The sequence below is a fragment of the Cnephaeus nilssonii genome (genome assembly GCF_951640355.1).
Source record: "Cnephaeus nilssonii genome assembly, chromosome: 3".
In the NCBI taxonomy this organism is placed as follows: Eukaryota; Metazoa; Chordata; class Mammalia; order Chiroptera; family Vespertilionidae; genus Cnephaeus; species Cnephaeus nilssonii.
Window position 1 is genome coordinate 14,162,038 of NC_137074.1, and position 18,337 is coordinate 14,180,374.

Below are 18,337 nucleotides of genomic sequence, written 5' to 3' on the forward strand. Positions count from 1 at the left end.
TAATGTGACTGTCATTAGAAAAATGTCAAACAATGACAGATACTTCCCATTTCAAATCATCTCACTGTCATGAGGCTTCAAGAAAAAACAATAAAACAAAAAAGATATAAAACTTCTATAACTATTGTATTAATTGAAAGAAGTTTAAATATTGCAACAAAATATAGACATTATTTTTAAAATATATTTTTATTGATTTCAGAGAGGAAGAGAGAGAGATAGAAACATCAATGATGAGAGAGAATCATTGATTGGCTGCCTCATGTATGTCCCCTATTGGGGATCAAGCTCGCAACCTGGGCATGTGCCCTTGACCAGAATTGAACCTGGGACCCTTCAGTCCACAGGCTGATGCTCTATCCACTAAGCCAAACCAGATAGGGCTATAGACATTATGTTTTGAAATTTATAGACATTTTGAAATTTCTAGAAACATGTTTCAATGGGTGGTATATAGGATATCCCCAAAATGTATACACACTTTGAATAATTATGAATTCCAATGGGTTAAATCTGAAAAGAAAGAAACATCAGTTGAGCTATCAGCTGTTAAGTGTATATATATTAAGATATATATTTGGGAGTGGGTTCTTCTAGAAGAAGAAAGATCAAGTGTGTCTTAAAATAATGCAAATCTTAATAAAAATTTTCTTTTGTAATTTATACACTACTTAATTTTTATCTGGCAGTGCAACATGATAAATATATAATCATGTCTAAACTCTAAATTGTATTATTTTTACTTAAAAAAACTAACTGAATAATTTATATTTTAAAGAATTATTATTAGAACCCAGGTCCAGAGCTAAAAAACAAAACAAAACAAACAAAAGTAATATAATGTGCGTTGTTTTTTTTTTCTTCTTCTATTTTTATTGATTTCAGAGGGAAAGGGAGAGGGAAAGAGAGACAGAAACAACAATGATGAGAGAGAATCATTGATTGGCTGCCCCCTGCACGCCCTCCCCTGAGGATCAAGCTGGCAACCCGAGTTATGTGCCCTGACCTGGCATTGAACCTTGACCTCCTGGTTCAGAGGTCAATGCTCAACCACTGAACCATGCTGGCCAGAAAGTAATGTGTTTTATTAAGAGCACTGGATCTGGGTTCTAATTGTGACTCTTTACTATATAAATTATTTAACTTCTTTAGTCCTCACCATTCTCATCTAAAATATGGGAGAACTGATACTTCCGAGGGATTGTATGAAGGGTGAATAAGATATTGCACTTAGGCATCTGCACAGTGTATGACACAGTACATGTCAAGAAAATAAGAGGCGCTCTGTTTTGTATTATTTTTATTATGATCTGTAAACTTCCAAAGTCATTTATGCTTCATACCTTGGTAGTGGATAAGCTAAGAACCTTAATGATTTTCTACGACTTTATTCTCATGGTGCTCAAACTGAATTACAATGCTATATTAATCAAAGTAATTGGAGGAAATCACTTTAAGCATTTATCTCTGCTCTTACAAACATTTGTAGCAAGGTAGACTACTCAATAATTATTGACATTATAAAGCATATTCATATGTTTCACTGTTATCATCTGGTTATTTTTGGCCTCCCACTAGCCATGAACGTTTCTAAGAAGACCCTAGAATTAGTTTACTATGAAAGTAACAGTATTTGTTATTGTTTCCAAATTATTTTACAATATAAGTCTGTTGATGATGTATTATTTCTTCCAAAAGGTAAATCACTCAATTATTATATGTTTATTACACTGAAATATAGGAGTGGACCAAGTTGGAAATGAAAACACACAACAAGGACAAAGGGTTTGTACCAGTAATAAAGAAAACACATATAACAAAGCTTTTCCTCAGTTTTCTTTATTACAACAATGGAGACACAAAAATACAGAAAATAAAATGACATTTAATATACTATGAAACACATGCATAAGAATACACATAGTGTTGATTATTATGTTGAGGGTTTCAAATAAGAGATGATATTGAAGACAATACATTTATAATGTACATTTTTTTTCATGGAAACAACCTATGATGAAAACAAATGCAAGTAAAATAATCAGATCAGAAGTGTTATACATAAAATCAATGTAAGATGTGAGATAAAAATATTTTTGAAAAAAGTTCATGAATTGTGGATATTATTTAAAACAGTGAGTTGTAGTTGTTTGCTTTTAGAAAAAAAATTAGCTAGAAAAATTATTTTATAATGGCCACTTAGCACACACATAGAATTTGTAAAAATATGGTGTACTTTAAAAAATTATGCTACCTCTTAATATTATGAAATTTTTGAGATATGTAACTTTATATTTTAGTACTTAAGATGGAATAATTACTTAAATTAACTTGAACATACACAATTAAGAAATTTTGCAATATACCTAGGCTTAATACAACCAACATTATATTAGTTCACATTTAATATAAAATTCAGCTCTACTTGAACTAACAAGTCTTTAAAAAGTAAGTAAAACAATGTTTACCAACAAAGACATGAGGACATCAACTGCTGTTCAGATCATCTCAGATATACCAATAGAACTCTTGAATACATGTTTTCCTTGGGTGTTGTTTTTTTAATATATATCAATTTTGTTTCATAGTAGCTAAAAAGGATGTAATAGAATGCTCCACTCTTCTGATACTATTTAGGGGCAGAAATTTTAAGCTTCGGTACTAGAGTTCATCTGGTTCATAATCTTAGAAAAGGTAACAATGTCAAAGGTATTTGGAAAACAAAGCATCGATACTAAACTCCCATCTCTTTTGTTTTAGAGCAGTTAGATTTAAACTTATTGCATTATTTGCCTTACATAAAAGTCGAGATGCTGCTTATCTACTTTTATAATCTTTATGTGTTTCATCAAGTTCTTAAGTACAATGAAGTAAAAAGAGAAAATACTACAACTTTATATTTAAGTTAAAAATTGTTAACTCTAGAATAATACTCAAGTTCTGAGGATAATTAGAAAGAGAGTAAGGTAATGAGATGTTAGAAAGACTTTATTTAAGCGAAGACCTAAAATTTACTGTGATATCTTCTGAATTCTAAGATTAACTATCAAATATTAATAGTGATTAAGTAATACTCTTTATTTTTTAATCACATAGCTGATTTGAAAACAGTCTTTTTACCAAGTTAAGTTTATATTAAAATCATTTCAGGCACTATTTGTAAAATACTTGTATCTCCAATCATTTTATATATATAAATTTGAACTGCCCATTCAATGCATTAGCTTTGGTGAAGTTTTATGACATATGCAGGGACTTTAAAATTTACCCATGACTAACAAAAAAGGAATAGAGGAAACACATCAACAGTAAAGATTTAACAAATTAAATACATCCTATTTATTCTTGTCCAGAAATTGAGAAGGAAAAAGGGAGGGTAATAAGAGGGGGGTATTAAAAAGAAGGAAGGAGAATAAAAGGAAATAAACCAAAATAAAAGATTCTACTTAATTTGTATTCATTCAAATGTTGTTTAAAAGATATTATGTTATGCCCCCAAATTTGAATATTAATAAAATGAATAAAATGATTTAATTAGGTGATTTAATTAGGTATGACCTTAATGATGCTATATCTTTATTCAAGTGGAATCATAATACATAGGATTAAAGAAAATCATAAATGGTAACATTTAATTTAGGTAGTATCATAATATGGTATTTAAAGTTCTTAATGCTGCTAATATAACCAAAATCAAAGAGGTTAAAATTTTCAGATAGTTTTACATGACTAGAGATATTTATTAATAAACTTCTATAAACTAAGAATATTATACAAAAAAGCAGCTAACAATTCTTGAAAGCTACACAAAAACATACTGAATCATTATATTAGTGATATAAATATCCATCTTGAATCACTAAAATCATTTATAATTTAAAATTTTATTTCCCCATTCTTAGTGTAGGTATATGTATTAAAAATTAAAAAAAGGTTCCCATGTATCTAACAGTTCACCCAGATCTAAAAGTGCATGGCTTGATTCTCTCTTGCACACTACATTTTATTGAATATAAGTGAATAATTATAAATCCAATCATTATATTGAAATTATTGTAGAATTTTGCTTATTTTAGGTTTAATTTAAATTAAATATAATCAATGAGTGTTCTTATATAGAAAACATTTGAATTAAATATAATAGTTTTCAAATTGACCCAAATCATATAACCTATGACTTACTGTGCATACTTGTAATTTTAATTATTAATTTAAAAAGAATTGTTGAATATTTAAAAAGTCAAAATTATTTGCAATGGAATTATTTATACAAGTATTTGTTATATATACACATATATATAACTTAAGTTATGTATATAATTTGAATTCAATGCCTAGAATCTGTGTGTGTGTGTGTGTGTGTGTGTGTGTGTGTGTGTGTATATAAATATATATATATTTAAAATTATAAACACTTGAGATATTTAGGCTAAGAAAAAGATGAAAGAAATGTTAAAAAAATAAAACAAATCATTAAAATTCAATCTTGTCCATGTCTTCCAGTATGAATGTATATATGTGCACTTGCATAATGGTTTTGGAAAGAATACGATTGCAGAGTTAATAAAATATATTTATTCTTATTGAATAATAATATTAGGAGAGAGAAGATCAAAATTATCAATCTACCTAATGTTCTCCCATGCAAGAAGAAATTTTGTAGGATAGAAGAATTTACTAGCATATCTGAAACATAGCGTCAGTGGTCTTATAGTCATCTAATAAATAATGATTGCGTTTGAATTAGGCTAGTGACCATTAAGACTGAACGATATACAAAGGAAAGAAGACAGACAAGACAGGCTTGTATAAAGTTGGGAGATTTCAGGTTTGCATATAATATTTAACCTTATATTCCACATGCAGATAATGGTAATCATGCATAAGCACATCAACCTAGCTCTGTAGCTGCTATAATTTGGTCAAAACGACCTTTTGAAATGATTTATCACTTAAGGATATGATATATATATATCAATTGATGTAGGCACATATTTATGGTTATATATAATAATTAACACAAAATTCACCTTATACACAAGTTCATATTTGTACATTTCAGACACAAAATTTTATTTAAAAATCCATTAGATAAAAAAAATCATTGAATGATACTGTAGACTTAAAATAAGTTGAATTTTTATGTGTTGCTTACCAAATAATCACATTTATTTATTTAGAACTATAGACAGACAGTAGTTAGCCAAGAAGTACTGTCAATTAGATTTTATGGATGCATATAACAAAATTAAACCTCAGATAATAAAAAATAATTCAGCAACACACACATTAATATTTTTATAATCAAACAAGGTTATTTGCAATCTCTAATGTCTCATTTATTGAAATGCTATAGCTGCATTGTTTATAGTTTTGTGCTTTTCAATTTCTTACAGAAAGCAAAGCACAGAACTCAGTACTTTGAGATGTCTGAGAATATTTTTTAAAGATATTATGCATATCTCAGAGCTGCAAAATAACTGTTCATCTAAGAATAAAATTTGGCCAAATGATAGAATGCTTTTTAATTTCAGGATTAACAACGTGAGCTATACTTAGATGTTTAAAAATCAAAATGAACAACTCATTAAAATGGAAATAATTCTACAAGGATAGAATTTTAATTTTAGGCTCTTTCCTGAATTGTCAAAATGTCAGTCTAGGTGTCATGTACCTGACTGAGTGTTCTTCATATCACACTCGGTGACCTTGAGTTAGAGAACATATTCCATGTTCTCCACAAAAGTGTTTTGTAATATATGCTAAGTCAAGATAATTTCCGCAAGACTGTCTTGCAGAAATATTTTTAACTTATTGGAAAGATCTAGGCAGGTTATGATGAATGAAAAAAAAAATTCCTCGAAGTATTTTTAAAACTCTTTGTTTTCCAAGTACTTTCTACACATTTGTAATAAACATATCTACATATCTTACCTAAACTCAAAGATCCTGGAATATAATTGCAATTATATTATTTCCTTAGTAAACAGACATTGTCTATGCTGGTTTAAAAACAGAACATTACTGCCCTAGCTGGTTTGGCTCAGTGGATATAGCGTTGGCCTGCAGACCACAGGGTCCTGGGTTCCATTCCGGTCAAGTGCACATACCTTGGTTGTAGGTTCCTCCCTGACCCGGCCCTAGTTGGGGTTCATGCAGGAGGCAACCAGTCGATGTGTTTCTCTCACATCGATGTTTCTGTCTGTCTTTTCCTCTCTCCCTAAAAATCAATGGAAAAATATCCTCTGGGTTTAACAAAAAATAAAATAAAATAAAAACAGAGAAATAAAAACGAAACATTATTGAAAAATAGATTAGATTCCCAAAATGCACAAATTGGGATTTCCCTTTTACTTAGCAGGGGGAAAGGGAGGGAAGCAGAAGCATGTTTAGTCTGTGGATGGGTCTTCTGCATTCTACAGGTCTGTTGTTGGCCAGAAGAAAAACCAGCAGTGGATAGCAATGAGTTTGGAAAAGATAAATTAAAGAAAATAGACTAGTAAAGGCAAGTCTAGCCTTAGACCTCGGGGACATCTATAACAGTGTCAACAATAAAACTAAAGTTAAAAAAAAAAGAAACAGAGAATACTTTCATGCAACAAAGTAGTTTTTGATGAATGAACCTCAAAGCCCAGACCCAATAATTCGATTTACCATTGAGTATGGTCACTCTTGTGAATAAATGTAAATCTGACTGCTTCCTAATTGCCCTGAATAGTAGTAAGAATCACTTGCTACCTGCTGAGTGTGGCTCCGTGGTTGAGCCTTGACCTATGAACCAGGAGGTGACACTTTGATTCCAGATCAGGGCACAGGCCCAGGTTGTGGGCTTGACCTCCAGGAGGGGACCTGTAGGAGGCAGCTGACCGATCAATGATTCTCCCTCATCATTGATGTTTCTCTCTCTCTCTCTCCCTCTCCCTTCCTCTCTGAAATCAATTACAAAATATATTTTTTAAAGAAAGAATAACTTGCTAAAGTTAGTTGGCAGTGAAAAACACAGAATATCCTTTTCTCATTTTACAATGAACAAAAATTTAAAAAAGAAAAGAAAATCATTACTCATACTACTCCCTCAAACCTAGCTTCCCTTAAAAGGTGGGATCTAGTAACACCTTCTTATCTTAATTTTATCTTCTTGAAAGCAATAGCTAACATATTACTTTTCTCTCTGAGCCTTGCAAAGTAATTGACTCTTAGGTGTTCAAGAAAATGTAATAAATAAGTGTATGTATTGTTAGAATATCAATATTTAATGGCAGCTCAAAACACAATCCAAGTCAAGTGAACAGGGTGCAATTTAAACATATTCACATTTAATTTATCATTTACTGTTGGGCAATTGCATAGAGATATTTTCACTTACTAAAAAAAATCTGGATTTGTTTCATTAGTGTTCAATTTCAAAAGAAGAAACTGTGTTTCATGTTTATTCCTTATGAAATTTAAGATAATTAAAAAAGGTAGTACAATAGAGATATATATCTAATATAATAAAAATTATCAGGTTTATGATTTATGTTAGAAATGTTCTTTAAGTAGAAAACTTACATTTAAAAATTAACAATTAAAATCAATATAAAAGATCCACAATTCTACATAATAAAATAACTATACAATGTATGTCCATATATATTGAGTTATATTTGCAAAATAACCAAACGAAGAAAGATTAGATGTAGCAAATGCTTAAATTCCAAGTAAAAATGACATGATGTTTATTTAACAGGGCCAATTGTATAAATTAAAGAACACTTTTGAATGAAGCGAGTTATTCTGTGAACTGATATCTGAAAGAAACAATCCTGATTCAACTTCCTTCAGTGAATTCCTGACAAATGATCTGTTTTATAGGTTGACAATTTGGGGAAGGAAAATAAAGATAATTGTTTATGGGTGAAAATACATACATAATTGGAACTTAGAAAATATTTTATTATAATTTTAGATTAGCCTTATAAATTGCAGGTCATAAAAGGAAATATCTTATGATATGACAATATCATTAAAACATGCAAGACAAACTTATGGCTATTATGAAAGAAAACCCAGCAGCATTCAGCTGCCATGACTGGCTTCCATTTTCGCCTTTATTCGCTTCACAGCATTTATCTGCACGATGAAATAATTTTTTGAAAATAGAATGAGAATAAAATAATTAAGGGAAAAAGAGTAGAGTTAAAAACATGAAAATAAAGGAAAAGAAAAAAAGTGACAGTAGGAAAGAAAAAAAGAGAAAATAATTAATGCAAGATTTCCACAATGCCATTGCCAATTATTTTGATACAAGACAAAAAATAGTAAAAATGTTGTATAGAACATTTCTAAATAGTTGCCATATATTAAAAACATAGCTGAGGGTCAATATTAATAATGTTTATTTCATATAACTTAGATATTGGTTCTATCATTAATTGTTTAAATGTGAACATCTTAATTATTCTATAATGAATATACGATTTATGGGAGAAAAATCACCAATCACTCCACTGTGCTCCTGGCAAATTCGAACAGCTATTTTAATATAAACTCATCATATTCTACAATGTTTAAAGATAATGTTTTGCTATTATAATTTATTATAAGACATTCATGCAACAAAAGTAATATTATTAATAATAAATAAACTACCAAGAAATAAGTAAAATTTGCATATTCACACAATGACAATTTGCAGTAAGAATAGAATCAAGAAGCATTAATTCAACTGACCACAGGTACACTTTAGACATATGTCACTGTACTTCATGAAAAATAATATTAAGAACCAAAGATCATGAAAATAATTTATAGACTTACTTTTTTCATTATGTGCTAAACCAAAAAAATATTATTTTGCATTTAGAATTTATATTTAGAATTGACTGAGATTTCATTATAGTTAAAATGATGTTTTTCCAAAATAATTGAATTCAATTCCATCACTGTATTGAAATTTCTCTAATTTATATTGTAATAATAGATTTAACTGTAAGAAAACATTTTGGTATTTGCCATGCACTTGAATATTGTGTTTTCTTGTTCATGTTGAGTAATTCAGAGATGAAAGTGTATACTAGATGTGTGTGGAACTAGAGTGAATATTATCAAAATGATTTACAGTCATTAGAAGTATGGTCAAAAAGCCCAGAAAATAAATACAAATTAATTGAAAAATTTTAGCAATTTATTTATTGGTGATGATTTATATAATTTACTTGTAAGTTTGTTAAATAGAAAAACTCTCATGCTTGATTTCACATGATAGAATCATTTTACCATTGGATCTTAAGAATGTATGAATGAAGTTATTTGTCACCAAATTTTATATTGATACTCAATGTTAAAATTAGACATTTCTTCAATCATAGCTACAAGAGAAGATAAAGTAAGTGATTATTAAATGATACTAATATTATTTGGTTAAAACAAATAAAATTAAATATTGTTTAGGTCAAAAGAAATGATAAAATGTGTATAAGTAAAAATAAATGATAAAAATGGTTTCAAAATAAATTTATTTCCAAGGATATTTTAAAACAGGGTATATTCAAGCCACCAAGAGGCAGTATTTTCAGTCATCAAAATTACATAACAAATCAATAAATGCCATTTTACCAGACTTTAGTTCTAAATCATTTTTATAATCTAGTTTTGTAATAGTTTTTATAAGAATCTATTTGTCACAATTATCCAATATTCTCATATTTTTAAAATAAAATGAGGTGGAATTATGCTTGAATATTTCAAAAGGGAACATAACTGTGAATTTGCTTACTCTCTACATAAATCAAGAAACATATCTTTCAAAATAAACACAACTTTAAATAGTAAAAGTGAGAAAATATTGTTAATTACAAAATACTTTTAAAATCAGAATCATGCACTAATATGTCATTATGATCAATAGACTATATGAAGGTAAGATTAACATATTTTCAAAAAATAGTTCTTCAGACCAAGAAATAAATGTACTCCAGATTTAGTCTATTGCTTACAAAAAGTTAAATACATCTGAATGCATATAAGTAAAGTTTTAAATAATTTTTATTTTTCAATTACAGTTTATATACACTATGATATTAGTTTTAGATATATATCCCATTAATAGACATATTACTTACTAAGTGACCATCCTAATAAATCTTGCACCCATATGGCACCATACATTGGTCTAAGAATATTATTGACTATATTCCCTATGCTGTACTTTACATCTTGTGACTATTCTGTAACAACCAATTTGTACTCCTTAATCCCTTCACCTTTTCCTCGCATCCCCCCAGTCCACCTCCCATCTTCATTTGGACAGTCTACAATACATGCTATATAATCAAAACAAAACAATAGAAGTAAACAAAACAATAGAAGTAAACAAAACAGATAAAAAACTAAGTTAACTTATGAACTCCATATTGTGTAAAATTAAATAAAAAGGCTCAAGACCTGCTAGTTTATTATAGATAACTTATTTTATATATGGGTATATATTTAGCATATTTACTTAAAATAATATAAGAAATCATATATAGTACAAGAATAATTATATGAAAGTATATAAAGATACTTTTTCCTTATTTTGCCAATACATAATCTTAACTCTCTAGAATATTTTGGGTGTAAAGACTCCCAAATTCACTGTAATGCATCACAAACTTTAACGTTGCTCCAGGAAATCTTCTAGAACAAAATCAAACAATTCTTGCACTGTAAGGTCATGTCTTTGATAAGGCTTACCATGAGCCCTTAGCAGTAGTGGATTCAGTCATGGTAAATTAGACATTATTTTGAGACATTTTTATAGAAAAAAATAAGTATTTTATTTCCCCCCAATTTCCATTAAGCTGCTCTGGCTTGTGTCAGCTGCATAGTTGAGAGGGGATGAATTCTAGTTCCTACCTTTTCAGATATCTTTGTCTGTACATCTGCGTGTCTGACTTCTGGACGACATTATCTGTTTCTCAGCTGTGAGACATACTCTAGTTTTGTTTTTTTTCATCGTAAAAGTTGTTATAACACGACTGTTATTTTCCCTGCTCATCTTCATAGCAACACTTCTGGAAAGCACTAAATACACATGGCGTCTCCATGTTCTAACCTCACACACAATCCTGAGATTATTCCTCCTTAATTTCTCTCCCAATGACTTCAGCAAAGCTGGATGTGATAAGGACAAGTCATAATTTATTGATTAACTTGAATTGACCTCTCAGTGAAATTTGAATTGTCAAATGTGATTTATATCTTTTCTTCTTGAAATATGACTCTAAGTTAACTTCCAGGATACTAGTCTTGTGTCATTGCAGGAATTCTATCTTAGTCTCATGGGAGGGGTGGTCCTGTCGTTAACTCTTCCTGTATAATATTACGGTTTCTGAGGATGCAGTTCTTAACCCTCTGTACTTCAGAATCTCAAGAGGCACTCCTTGAACATATATGCTGTGCCAGTCACCGTTCTAGATGCCAGGGGAAACATCTATGAGTATCGCAGACACCAATTCCTTTTCATGGGCATTACTGTGTTTGGTTTTAACCTCACCCAGGCTTCAAATACCATTCCCCTGGTAAAGTTGACAGCATTGTAGTATAAGTTTCCAAAGCATGGATCTTTTCATCTCCATACACACAGAGCTAACTACTACGTGACAGTGAAAACTTAAGGAATGCCAAGCTGATTTGATGTTAATCTTCATTCTCCAAATCCAAAATTCTTTGTCCTCAGAAATGATGCCAATTATGGCCCAATTGCCCAAGCAAGACACTAAGAAATCAGCAGTACCCGCTGAATCTGATTTGTGGCACAAGCAAGGTTAGTCTACATCTACAATGTGTCTGGGATTTATCCGTTGTTTTATTTCTCTACTCCTATTACTTTTATTTTTTCTACAAGTATTACTTTTATTTTTCAAGCTGTTCACCCATATATTGCTTTTACCCAGATGAGCAAGATTAATCTGTTTATAATGCCTATCTATTCATATACTTTCCTATTTCAATTAATTCCTTTTTTATTTTGCAGATAAAAATGAATTTAATTATTTCTCCAACATTCTTTAGTAAATAAGTTAAGTGACAAGAGCAAAACTGAAACTATAAACCAGAATTCTGTCCATTTTCCTTGTTGGGACTGCCCATAAGATGATTCTTTGAAATTGAAACAAACACATAAAAGTGCTTTTATAGTAAATGTATCATAGAATACCTTACCTATTTTTGTGCCTTTATTTTGTCTATACTTAATGTTAATTTTAATTAACTATTTTTTATAAACATAGTAGGGTCTCTGGGAGTATAACATAAAGTAACCTGCCTGAAATTGATAATTTTACGGATTGTGTTTTATCTATAAAATGTTATTAAAATGTTGACTTCTCCATCATAAAACATTAATTTTTACACTGATAAAAATAATTATTTTCTTTAAACATATGATCTACATTAAAGATTTAGGAGGATGGAGTATATTCTTTCAATCTCCCTTGGCTGACTCACATTAAGAATCACATTTATATCAGATTCTTGATATCTGCATAGGGGACAATTACAAGCAACATAATAAATTATAATTTTAGAGGCCGTTATTGATGTTTCAAACTCACAGGGGCAATGACCTTGATAGTACATTCAACCATTCTTCTTATTTAGGTGAACCATTTATAAGGGCATTAGATTTATCATATGACTTAAAGTAGCTCTGACTTTGAACAGATCCTTTAACTTCTCAAAATTATTTTGGTAAAATAAGGATAATTCTTCATTGTTAAACTCAGATTAAAATGAGAAAATAAATGCAGAAGTACTTTTAAAAATGCCATTACAATATGAGATACCCATACAATTTCTGATGCTCCCAGCATTCTAATTTCAAATTATAATAGGAAGCACTTATTAATACTAACAATACAAAGTCATAATATCAATTATTTTTAAGTCATATAACTAATAGTAATTACATTTTAATAGAAAGATTAATTATATAAAGCTGCTCTCAGCTTTACAAAGTTGATGTACATCACAAACTCATAATAATGAGATTAATATCAATTTGAAAGTATAAAAGGGTTAAGTAGCATAACTGAACTGACACATTAAGCCATGCCTATGAATATGCTGCTCTCAGCTCTCTCTCTCTATGAATATATAGAGAATGCATATATTTATACATGTGTATGAAAATTACCAGTAAATATTAAATATGATATTTATAGGAGCAATACGTGTTAAAATACATCCAATATGACAACTCACTAACAGTTAAACATGTCTACAAATCAAGATTAAAAAACATCTTGCATCTTTATCTCTCATGTATCTGAGAAATATTTTCATATCCCTGCCATGGATTTTGATCACAGCACTGGCACGGGGTGTCATAAGCAATGCTACCTAACAGAGGTAGAACCCGCCAGTGTGCTGTGCACAGGTTTCTGCCATGTTGTGCGTCTCCTTGAAACACGAGCCACATTTCTTTCTGGGACTATGTCTGTGGGTGTTCCTGCTTCGCTGTGTAACTGAGTTTATGTTCCCAAAACCAACCTGCGTGGCCAGGCATGGAAGAGGTGGTCATTACTTTTGGCCACATCTTCCCAGAAGTGGAGGACTAGGCTCCACGTGTTTGGCAGAGAAGTTGTCTCCTTTGCAGTTTCTGATCTCAGCAGAAATGTTTCCTGTTATATTCAACAGTCACTTTGCCCTCCCATCCTTGCCCTCTGCTCATTCTTCCTCTAGCACGTGAACCATCAAAGTTACCAAAATATATTTATAAATTAACCAAATCACCATAGCAAGAGTGACTGAGAAATCTAGAGTAAGACATGTCACACTGATCGTTATTGGAACTTACAATTTGTACTTTTTACAAAATTGTGTTTCCAAGAATAAGAATCAACCCAGAGGGATTGTAAAGATGATATCATGTTGATTTTCAGCCTGAGAAAGCAGATAGTTTTGCTTACCTTTAATAATGTTGGGCTTTGGCGGCATGCTGAACTCATAGACTGTCGGTTCAGAATATCCCAATCTGTTCGCAGCTGTAATTTGAACCTCATACCCCATTGTCCACTGTAGATGCTCCAAAATAATATGGTCTTTATTTCCCTGCACTTTTTTCTCCAGCCACTGGTCTTCTTTATCTTTCTGTAAAGGCAATAAAAATTGGTTTTGTAAATAACCATACACTAACATTGAGAATTTTAAAAAATTATCTTGTGGTTTTATTAATATAAAGAAAATAAATTTTCTCATCCACAGTGATAAATGAAGTTGCTATAATCAATGAAGTAATTTGTAAGACTTTTCTATAAAAATGTTAAGTTTATATATCAGCCAAATACTGACGATTTCATAATTAGCGAATGATAGTTTACTTCCATTAAGATTTTAAAAAAATATCACATCTATCAGTTTGCTATTTGTCCACTTTGTTTATTATTAATAATCATGTGAACCAGAAAAATGAAATATGATATACAGAAAGAGCCTAATATATCCATTAAAGTAATTGCCAGAGACTATTGTTTACTTTGTGTGTGTGTGTGGGGGGGGGGGGGGGGTGATAAAATGTCTTGGAAATTAAGTTTGAGCATTTTTTATAGATTTAAATTACCACAAGCATTTTTATTACTATAATATTTTAGATTTATAATGAAACAACATGTAAGAAAATTATTATCTTTAAAGAGGTTATTAGCATAAAAATAAAAAAAATGTCATCTCATTCTTGAATGCTACACTTAAATCCTATCTCTTTTCTAAAATAAATGTTTTAAACTATATAACATTTGAATTACATTTTACTAAAATAATACTGCAATTAACATAGAAAATATTTTTATGAATGAAACTATCTTAAATAGTGTGAACATTCAGCCATGCTATTAACCATTTTTTTTAAATTTCTTTATTGATTAAGGTATCACATATTTGTCCTCATCCCCCCATTCCCATCCCAAACCCCAGGCAACTTCCTCAACCTCTCTGCCCTGTTTCCCTTTCTCTATTACAGACACGATGATTGCGGCTGCCCTGTGGGCTTGCATGAGGGAGCAATGAGAAAAAGCGATTAAATTGTGTATTCCGAGACCTTAGGTTTCCTAATTACTTAATAAATGACAGCTATTTTTAAGGAAAAACTATTTCCATAATAACTATATGGAAATGAAATAGTATTCTCTATGGAGTCATGTATCTAATAATTTTTCACTGCAATTGCAAATCTCAATTTCCCAGAGGGCTAATTATAGATAAATTGTAGCCTGGTCATAGAGATAGATAGATAGTTCAATCTTTTTAACCTTAGAGCTAAGCTAAGCATTATTTTATGTGGAGCTAATATTTTACAATGTTTTGGACTATAAGGCATAATGGTGTTTTTGCATTTATGTTTAAAATAGAAAAGTTATTGTTTAAAATAAAATTCTGGAGGTCCGATTCATGATTGCCTTAAATTGGTGGTACTATCAACATAAAGTGTCCTTCAAAAGAAGATGAGCATACATTGTAGTTTTGATACCATACTATTATTTCTTTTCCTAACTAATCATTTTTCGTTACATGCACTTTTATTATAAAGGCAAGTCTCTGGACTTGTTTTTGTTATTTTTTCTAAACCTGAAGATTTTAACACTCCCAATGAAGCCATGGGTTTCAGATGAGTACTTAAAGTTATCCTATTAACAGGAGGCATTCCCCTTGCTTTCTGAAACTTACAAACATATGAATTTGTTAGGCTGGACATTGTCCAATAAGGTGTTATGAGGCCCAATCCCCTGGCCTTCAGCACACTGTTGTCTGTGTTCATGGGCTGTTCCTGAAAAATCTATTAGAAAACTGAAACAATTTGGGCCAGAAATTTTAATGTGCCTATGTCATGAAATGATTAGTAAAGTTAAGAAAGGAACCTAGGTGTGCTTTTGAAATGCCTAGGACAGCTATTCCAAACAGCCACCATTTCCCCAATATCCCCTTTCTTCATCAATTATTCTTTCAGCCCCTAGAGAGTATGAGGCTGTTCTAGACCTCTGAACAAAATAGTGAATGAGACATGTGCAATGCCCTCATCTTGGAGTTTACAAACCAGAACAGAAAAAAATAAGTTCTTTGAAAAGACAGAGGGTACTTTGGAAGCATGTAACAAAAAGGCTGATAGAATGCAAGAGCCAGGAATGTCTCCATAGAAGGAAGAGATGTCACCCTTATTAGAAATAAACTCCAGCGCTATTATTTTGTTGTTGTTGACACTGTTACAGATTTCCCCCTTTTTCCCCCCTTTCCCACCTTCACCCAGACCCATGGCTTCCTCCCCTGGGCTTCACCACACTGTTGTCTGTGTCCATGGGCTATTCATGTCTTTTGTCTAATCTTTTCACCTTCTTTTATCCAGACCCTCCCACACCCTTTCCCTCTGACCTCCGTATCTCTGCCTCTGTTTTTATTTCATTCGTCAGTTTATTTTGCTCATTAGATTCCACATATAAGTGAGGTCATATGGTATTTGTCTTTCTCTGACTGGCTTATATGCTTAGCAGAATAAACTCCATGTCCAGTGCTGTTCTTCTTTTCATTCGTCCTAAGCTAATTAATGAAAAGAAGATGAGAATCCTTCCCAGAGGGTTAGATTCAAGAATAAGCACAATGCTAGAAAATCTCAGAAGGATGCACAGCCCATGGGAGATGTAAAAACCAAGACTATATCACCTTTTTACAGTAAATGTTAAAAAATTTTCATAGCTATTGACCAAAAAACTAAAGCTTAAAAAATCTTCCATCCAAAAATTTTAGATAATAGACTAAATAATATATTATGTAGACATAAGAATATCCTATATAATAAAAGAGTACTATGCAAATTGACTGTCACTCCAACACACAAGATGGCTGCCCCCATGTGGTAAAAGATGGCCACCACAAGATGGCCAGCAAGGGAGGGCTGTTGGGGGTGATCAGGCAAGCAGGGGAGGTCAGTTGGGAGGAACCAGGCCTGCAAGGGAGGGCAGTTGGGGGAGACCAGGCTGGCAGGGGAGCAGTTAGGTATCAATCAGGCTGGCAGGGGAGTGGTTAGGGGGTGATCAGGCTGGCAGGCAGAAGCGGTTAGGGGCAATCAGGAAGGCAGGCAGGCGAGCAGTTAGGAGCCAGCAGTCCTGGATTGTGAGAGGGATGCCTGACTGCCCGTTTAGGCCCGATCCTACCAGGATCGGGCCTAAACGGGCAGTCGGACATCCCTCGAGGGGTCCCAGATTGGAGAGGGTACAGGCTGGGCTGAGGGACACCCCCACCCCCCCCCCCCCGTGTATGAATTTCGTGCACCGGGCCTCTAGTATAGCATATAAATAAACACAAAAATACATATAGCATGCAATTATTTGATATGTTATATATTATGTATACATAGATACAGGAAGGGGGGATGAGGAGCAGGAAGAATGAAGGGTTCGATAAGGACAAGGGCTACAGAAAAGAAGTGGAGAGCTGCCACTTCAGACTGTCCCACTTCCCCATAATTCAATAAGCTCTATGTAACTCTGCAGTTCTGGGTGAGAGCAAATGTTTCTGTGGAAGTTCACAGTTGAGTTTTGCTTTGAATCTGAGGGGAGATGTGGGTGAAAGAGTGAAAAAAATATAAGCCACAGCTGACATCTGTGTTACCCCAGGAGAGGATTTATTCTTCAGAGGGATGGATAGGCCGCCTCTGCTTTTGGTAATCCTCCATAAGTAATGTTTCTGAGAACTGATCTTTATATATATATATATATATATTTATTGATTGATTTCAGAGAGGAAGAGAGAGATGGAAACATCAATGATGAGAGAGAATCATTGATTGGCTGCCTCCTGCACGCCTCACACTAGCAATTGAGCCCACAACCCGGGCATGTGACCTAACCAGTAATGGAACCGTGACTTTCTGGTCCATAGGTTAATGCTCAACCACTGAGCCACGCCGGGCGAGAACTGCTCATTTGAGGTGAATCTTCCTGATAAGCACAAGACACGTAGAAAATATCTTCTGAATTACCCATCATTTAACTCTTAATCGTTGAAGCTCACAGCATGATACATTAAAAGCCCTTCATCATTTTAGATAGCTTGAACTGATGGTGTAAGGAACCAGAGAAAGTTCTAATATTTTCCCCAATTTAAATCAATTTTATTTCCCATTTAACATTAGACACAGAGGCTTTTTAATCCCCTAATTGCTGTTCCTAGGGAATAGGAAAAAAAATTAAAGTGGGTGTTACCAAATACTCCCTTAGGCATCAAAATCTCAATTATGCCATTTGTAGAGTGCCTAATTTACAGAATTTAAATGCCTAGGGAACAATTCAAGACAATCTAGTTGCAAAACGCTCCCCTAGGTATC

The 18,337-nt window shown here is 32.1% G+C and overlaps 1 protein-coding gene across 4 annotated transcripts in view; it reads right to left on the reverse strand.

Annotated features, from left to right (window-relative positions):
- The window catches only part of NCAM2 (neural cell adhesion molecule 2), a gene marked incomplete at both ends in the record, with an annotated part of 396,277 nt that overhangs the window by 17,448 nt on the left and 360,492 nt on the right, over nucleotides 1-18,337 (reverse strand). For 3 of the 4 annotated variants that reach the window (XM_079767352.1, XM_079767350.1, XM_079767349.1), the window contains one exon: nucleotides 13,935-14,115. In XM_079767352.1, coding sequence (XP_079623478.1) covers nucleotides 13,935-14,115 — 181 coding nt within the window. Of the gene's footprint in view, nucleotides 1-8,005; nucleotides 8,113-13,934; nucleotides 14,116-18,337 lie in introns of those variants that run through there. The other variant, XM_079767351.1, reaches the window with a different exon arrangement.